The 6,725-nt window shown below is 44.4% G+C and overlaps 1 protein-coding gene across 1 annotated transcript in view; it reads left to right on the top strand.

Moving 5' to 3' along the window:
- The first annotated feature begins 426 nt into the window (after nt 1-426).
- PLCXD3 (phosphatidylinositol specific phospholipase C X domain containing 3) overlaps nt 427-6,725 on the top strand; it is a 141,673-nt gene continuing 135,374 nt past the window's right edge. The window contains exon 1 of the mRNA XM_024198988.2: nt 427-529. Coding sequence (XP_024054756.1) covers nt 427-529 — 103 coding nt within the window. The remainder of the gene's footprint in view (nt 530-6,725) is intronic.

Here is a 6,725-nt window from a genome sequence, read left to right as displayed (position 1 = left end):
CTCCTGAGGTAGAAAGTAATATACGCCATTGATTAAAAATGAATGAGCAAAATCCCAATCAGAAGCATGGCAAATTGGTTCCAGCGAGTCAGCCCGAAACAGCAAACAAAGGTGTGTGTGTGGGGGGAGAGAGTGTGGGGCATATGGGAGCAGCGTGGCTCCAGTTAAAATGCAAGGCAAAGTGGTTGTTGGAAGGGCAGGCGTTCAAGCAGGAGTGGTGGGCAAGAGCAAAAAGCTCCATCCGAGCCCGGTGGCTGCGTGGCGGGAGCGTTTGGAATAATTATTAAAATGAGCATGTGTCTGCGCCATCCTGTGGGTGTGGCGCAGAGCAGAGTGTAAACTCCAGCCGGGCGGGAGGAGCGCACGTCGGATTACAGGCAGTGAGGTTGCCCGGCAGAGGAGTGAGGAGGCGACCAAGGCAGCAGCATGGCTTCATCGCAAGGGAAGAGTGAGCTGAAATTCGCAGACTGGATGGCAACTTTGCCAGAAAGCATCTACAGCCTCCCCCTCACCAACCTAGCGATCCCAGGTAGGAGACTGCAGCTAAGCGGGGTGGTCTGTTCCCCCGTTATGTTTATTAAATGCAGATATTAACTAGCATGTGCCAAGGAGAGCCTCATTCGCTGAGAAATGGGGCGAGCTCTTGCATTTCCACCTCTTGCCTCGGTGGGTTGAGGGGTGAAATCTCTAGCGGAGCGCTGCTTGCAAGGCGACTGCTTTTCTGAGCTGTCTTTGTGTGTGTGGAGCCCGGTCTGTCCCCCCTCATTTCCCCCTCGCTTCCCTTCTCCGTGCCCTTATTCCCCCCCATGGTTTTGCAGCTCAGATCCCTGTCCTGCCTCCACCACGGCCATTCACCTCCTTCTTGTTGACATTGAATTGGACGGATCTGTTGATTTCTTTGCCAGACCCTCCCAGAGTCATTAATATTCTTCTCAAGTCTCACTTCAAGAGACAAGGCCCCTCCCTGCGAGAAGAGGCGAGGAAAGTTCGGGGCAGCCACAGCAGCGGCAAAGCTCCTGTTCCCTGCAGGGCTGCTTGACGTGTTGGCACTGGGGTGATCTGGTGCAGATGTGCAAGGGAATCAGCTATTCAGTGAAATGCAGAAGGGTGTGCGTTTGTATGGCTGTGAGAGAGCGAGCCAGCAATTGCTGTGAGCTCGTGTTCTGAGCTTGATGCTTGCATGAAGTATATGTAAAGGTTCCTATATGCAGTCTTGTTGTAGCTATGCTGGTCCCAGGATGTTAGAGAGACAAGGTGGGTCTTTTACTGGACCAGCTTGGGTTTGGTGAGAGAGACAAGCTTCTGAGCTGACACAGAGCTCTTCTTCAGGTCAGTTTGATTGAGGGAAAGAAAGACACTGCATGCTTACCACATTCTTCCATAAAAGATTCACTATGGTTGGAAACTCATGCAGCCCAGGATAGAGGAGAAATTACTTTGTCTTAACTTTTCAAATGACCTGCACAATCTGGAGTGCTAAACTGTTTGGAGATCCTTAATGCATTTCCTTCCCACCCCGTTCCCAACAGATCAATGAACTGTAATTAGCAAAGCATCTCAGCTTTGGAAACTGAAAGAGAACTTATTTAGGACTATTAAAGCAGTATCATTATTGCATCCTCTCTACTGCCAAGGCAATATCAAATGCAGTGTACCAGTTTTGTGAGAGCACGTAAGGGCTTGATAGTATATGGGATGTGCTTGTTCAAAATCCACAAGAGCTGGTAAGAAGTACTGGGCTGTCATTTTATAGGAGCTTTAGTAGGAATATGCCACATTTGCCTGCTTCTGAACTCCCATTGTTCAGTGGGGGTTTGCAGCCAGACAGAGCAAAGGTAAAAATCAGACAGATCTTTGAGAATGCTAATGTGTTCTCTCAATAATTACGTGACTGAAATGGATTGGTGTGGTAGAGTGTTCTGGGGGAAAAGCAATACCACCAAAACAATGACCAAAAAAGCATTGGTATTCAGCAGATGCTAACTGGTGACTATTAAATGCTAATAAATTAATTGTCCTATAAGAATGTTAACAGTTTACTGGGCTGCGACATGTTTATTTGCCAGTTGCATTAGTCTGAATTAAAAAAAAAAAAAACCAATAATCTCTCTCACCCATCTTCTCTGTATTTGAAGCTGTTCTTCAAGTACCTGACCAATGGTTCAACCACAGCCTTTCAATGCCTGTGGCTACTTGTCTTATTAAAGGGCTGCACATGTGGAATAACTGACAAACTAAATTTGCTGCAGCAGAAGATGATAGTCTGCAGGGTGTGTCACTTAACACTGTGCTGCTCATGCTTATAAGATTTCTAAAGAAATAGACTCTTTAGGGATAACACCAGAAATGAGTGCCTTGTGGTTACATGACTACATGATTTTGTATTGACTTGGATGCTTGAAAACCAAATGAGATTAAGCAACTAATGGGTATTCGAAGTGGTATGCATTTCTATTATGAAAGTGATATCACATATAGATATAGCCTGCTTTTGTCAGACATTTCAGTGTAACTTAGCATGTATCCCTCTTTCTTTATATGACATGCAATTAGTTTGCTATACACACATGTTCAAAATGCTCTTGTCAGTCTGATTACAATTTTTGCTTCCTTTCTTTAAAAGATCATGAAAGAATCCCTCTCCTCCCACCTATCCCAGCTAGTATCCCCAACGGACAAACTTTTAAAAACCCACTGCCATTAAAAATGGTGGTGCAGGGGAGGTAAAGGTATTAAAATATATATGGATATGTTGGACTGACTAGTTCTAAATGTCTTCTTCTGTTAGGCCATGTCTACACTACAAAATTATGTCAACTAACTTATGTCAGTTTACAGCCACCATAGCTGTACATTGCTTATGTGTGTGCACGCTTGGCTCCTTGTGTCGGCAGTGCACATCCTCACCAGGAGTGCTTGTAGCAATTGTATCGTCAGAGTGGGGGCATTGTGGGATGGCTCCTAGAGGCCAGTAACAGTTGACATAAGCAATACAGTGTTTACGCTGACACTGTGTTGACAAATTACATCGACCATGACTGTATGCCACTTGGGGAGGTGGTGTTACTAAATTGGTGTAGAGAGGCACTTACGCCAGCGGCAGCCAAATTTAAGTGAAGACACATCCATAGCTAGGTCAACCTAACCCTGTAGTGTAGAGCAGGGGATAGTCTTCTCTAAATGAGTCATTCTGATGCCACAATTACATTGTAAATGGACTGACATAAATTCACTGATTTTAAACACAGCTAAAGAGATGAAATAGTGAAAATTGTAAACAGGGCCGGCTCTAGGCACCAGCAAAACAAGCTGGTGCTTGGGGCGGCACATTTTTAGGGGCGGCATGGCCGGCGCCAGAATGCCGCCCCTAAAAATGTGCCATGGCCGCCCTAGCTCACCTCTGCTGCTGCTGCCTGGGAGGGAGGGGGAGATCCCGAGCAGCCGCGGCGCGCGAAACAGCCGTTTCGTGCGCCGCTGCTCCCCCTCCCTCCCAAGCCTGGGAGGGAGGGGGAGAAGCGGCGCCCGCGCCGCGGCCACTCGGAGTCTTCCCCTTCCTCCCAGACTCTCAAACCTGGGAGGGAGGGAGGGAGGGGGAGATCCCGAGCGGCCGTTTCGTGCGCCGCTGCTCCCCCTCCCTCCCAGGCTTGAGAGCCTGGGGGGAGGGGGAAGGGGCGGAGTTGAGGCGGGGTGGGGTAATTAAAAAACGGGGAGGGGGGGTGGCCAAAATTGTGTTTGCTTTGGGCGGCAAAAATCCTAGAGCCGGCCCTGATTGTAAAGCACTCTGAAAATAGCGCTTCTCTCTATCTAGTACATGAATGGTGGCGAACTACTAAGGAGGTAAACTAGCCTAGTCCGTGCTACTGTTGTGTCTTTCTCTTAAATTATGGTACCTTATTCCATTGCATTGCCTATATACAGACAAGAATACTGGCTGCATAATATTTATCTACTGCTGTATATGGCTGATTCCAAACAAATACATTTTTTGTCTGTATGTGGAGGTAGTTCTCTTACTCATGCAAAGTGAGCAGTATGCACCTTTGTAGGTAAAATGAATTACAAACTCATAGCATTTGACTCTCTCTTACATGCACAAGACCATTTCCTTGAGAAATACCATTTCCTTGGGTTACTTTACCAGAGTAAAAGGGACAATACAAGAGTAAAATGCACTATCACTTAAAATCATGATAAACTACTGGTGTAAAGTAAGCTTGTATTCTAGGAATTTCAAAGGAGCTTAAGAGAGTTAGGTGCACAATTTACATTGAATTTCAATGGATGGCAATTCATTTCTCTGGGCATATCTGAAAATCCCAGTTTTGACTGTGAGTTATGGTGGGCTTGTGTGTGTGTGTGTGTTTTGAGAGAGAGAGAGAGACAGACAGTAAATACCGAGTTTCAATATGTGACTTCAGTTTCTGTAGCATTTCGAAAACATCTCATGTAAAATGTCAGTCTAGTCCCTGAACCGAATAAGGTAAAGAATGATAGCTCACAATGCCTGATTTGCCATGATTACTAAAGCAATTGTTCTCCACCTCCTTCTCTTTTTTTCATCAAAAGATTCTATTTAACAATACACTAAAATGATGCCAAAATTGGTGTCGCAGTCTGAAATGCTAATCAAGTTAGTAAACCTAGATCAACCTGATGGTTCTGGGATTAACGGGAAGCCTGGTTTGTGGGAAGTTTTCTGATATGTCCTTTTGTACTGTACCAGGGCTCTAACAGTCTAATGTAAATTATAATGGCTCTTAGATGTCCCAGTAAACACTTATGATAAATGTCAACATTTCATACCTCATTTCCTGCAAGCCCTAAACACCAGCTGCCGGTGCTATGACATTTGTATCACCAGTCAAAGGTACCTCAAGCTGATATCATTGCAACTGTTGTTTGCTAGTGTCCCTCTGTCTTTTGCTTTTGTTTTTGTTTTTAAACATCATAGTAGTTTTCTTCTTCTTTACAGTTTGTGCCTCTATTTTTGCGGTGTGTTTGCCTGAGTCTCCCACTGTCTTCACAATACAAAATGATTAAATGGCTTACCTTCTGCAGCATTTTTGGTATTGGTGTTAATATCCAGCTATAGGAATCTATGAAGGACCATCGCTAGGTCAGATTGTGCTTGTGTTATAAAAAAAAACTTGCTTATTATTTTTTGTTAATAGCTTTTTATTTAAAAACAAACAAAATGTTGTTGTTGTCAAAGTGTGTTGCGTATAATGACAAATAAGTTAACTTTAAATGTATAGGGACGTTTACAGACCAAATTTCCCTTCAAAATACAGGGCTTGGGGGTTTTTTTTTTAAAGAGATTTTTGTGTCAGTTTTGAGCAGATCATCACATTCATTTATTTCCATACATATTAAATTGCATTTGATACTCATAAAGTGTACTGGTTGCTTGGCTGACATCACTAAGAGCCTTAAGATTTTAATGGGGGCATCTGTGCTAAGAAATTTCATGCCATTTTTCAGCAACTGCAGCTGAAATGGTGCAGTAAAATCAGTACTAATTTTCCTAGTGTAGCTTTGTCCAGAGATCAGGTGCAGCACCGTCAGTAACAATGCAAGTTTCCTCCCACTGCCCTGCTAACATACCTCAACACTCTTCAGGAATAACTATTTCTAGGAATGAGAGGGTGTTTCAGTCTCCATGTATGTTTGATCTATGACTGCTTTGCTGAGTCTGCTAACAGTTCCAGACAGCACCAATATTATTATTAACTATGGAGCAAATTCTATGGTCTTTAAATTGAGCAAAATTCCCATTGATTTCAAAAGGAGTTCTTGCTCATTTAAGAACTATGTACTTGATCCTGCTCTCATTAAAGTTAATGCAAAACTCCCATGGACTTCATTGGCACCAGATTAAACCCTCTGATATTTGGCCCTTTGCTCCTATAAACCATTAACCATCCCAAAGCACATCCGGTTATCCAAATCTCTAATTCTTAAATGCTGGTGTTAGCTAATGATACTCTTTGGGGGGAAAAAAAGTATCTTTAGGATGCCTGGGACATGACTGTGGCCCAGATCCACAAAGGGACATAAGCACTGTGATGTAACTTTTAGGCACCTTGGAAATCGCCGGAACAACAATGGGATCCATGAAGTCTGGATTAGGCTTTCTGTACAATGAATGGGGAGAGATATGTACCTAAGAACAAGAGCCAGCGTACTAGATAGGAAGCCACCTAAACTAGACAATGGGAGATGCTGATGAAAGGGCTGTGTCCTAATCCTTGCCCCTCTGTGACAGAGTGCTAGCAGCAGCACCCTGATCACTGATGATAGTGCAGCAGGAAGAAGGCTGCAGGCCCAGCTGGAGACAGTTAACCACTTTCTGTTGGGGGAGGGGGGGAGGTTATGAGCACCTGGGTTGTAGTTACTAGGCTAATGAAGTAATTGGAAGGATATAAGTAGGAGGAACAGGAAGGAAGAGCTCAGAAAGTTAGCTGTACAAAGGAAAGAAACTGTGGAAAGCCCCTGCTGCAATAGGCTAGTGTCATGTTCTGTTTGCAGAAGAACTGTGCAATAGAAGGTATAAGAGGTGAAAGGCAAGCAGCTTGGGTGAGTTCATGACCGTGAGGGGATGGAAACTGGCTAGGCACTGTGACACACCATGTAGCTCAGGGAGCACCATGACAAGTGGGGGTTAGTCTAGGGTCCTTAACACTCTTGGTTGAGGGAATGTGACCCACATGAGGGTGGTGGGATCT

The sequence above is a fragment of the Terrapene carolina genome, unplaced genomic scaffold, assembly GCF_002925995.2.
Source record: "Terrapene carolina triunguis isolate 2854851 unplaced genomic scaffold, T_m_triunguis-2.0 Scaffold69, whole genome shotgun sequence".
In the NCBI taxonomy this organism is placed as follows: domain Eukaryota; kingdom Metazoa; phylum Chordata; order Testudines; family Emydidae; genus Terrapene; species Terrapene triunguis.
This window is presented reverse-complemented; position numbering and strand designations above follow the sequence as displayed.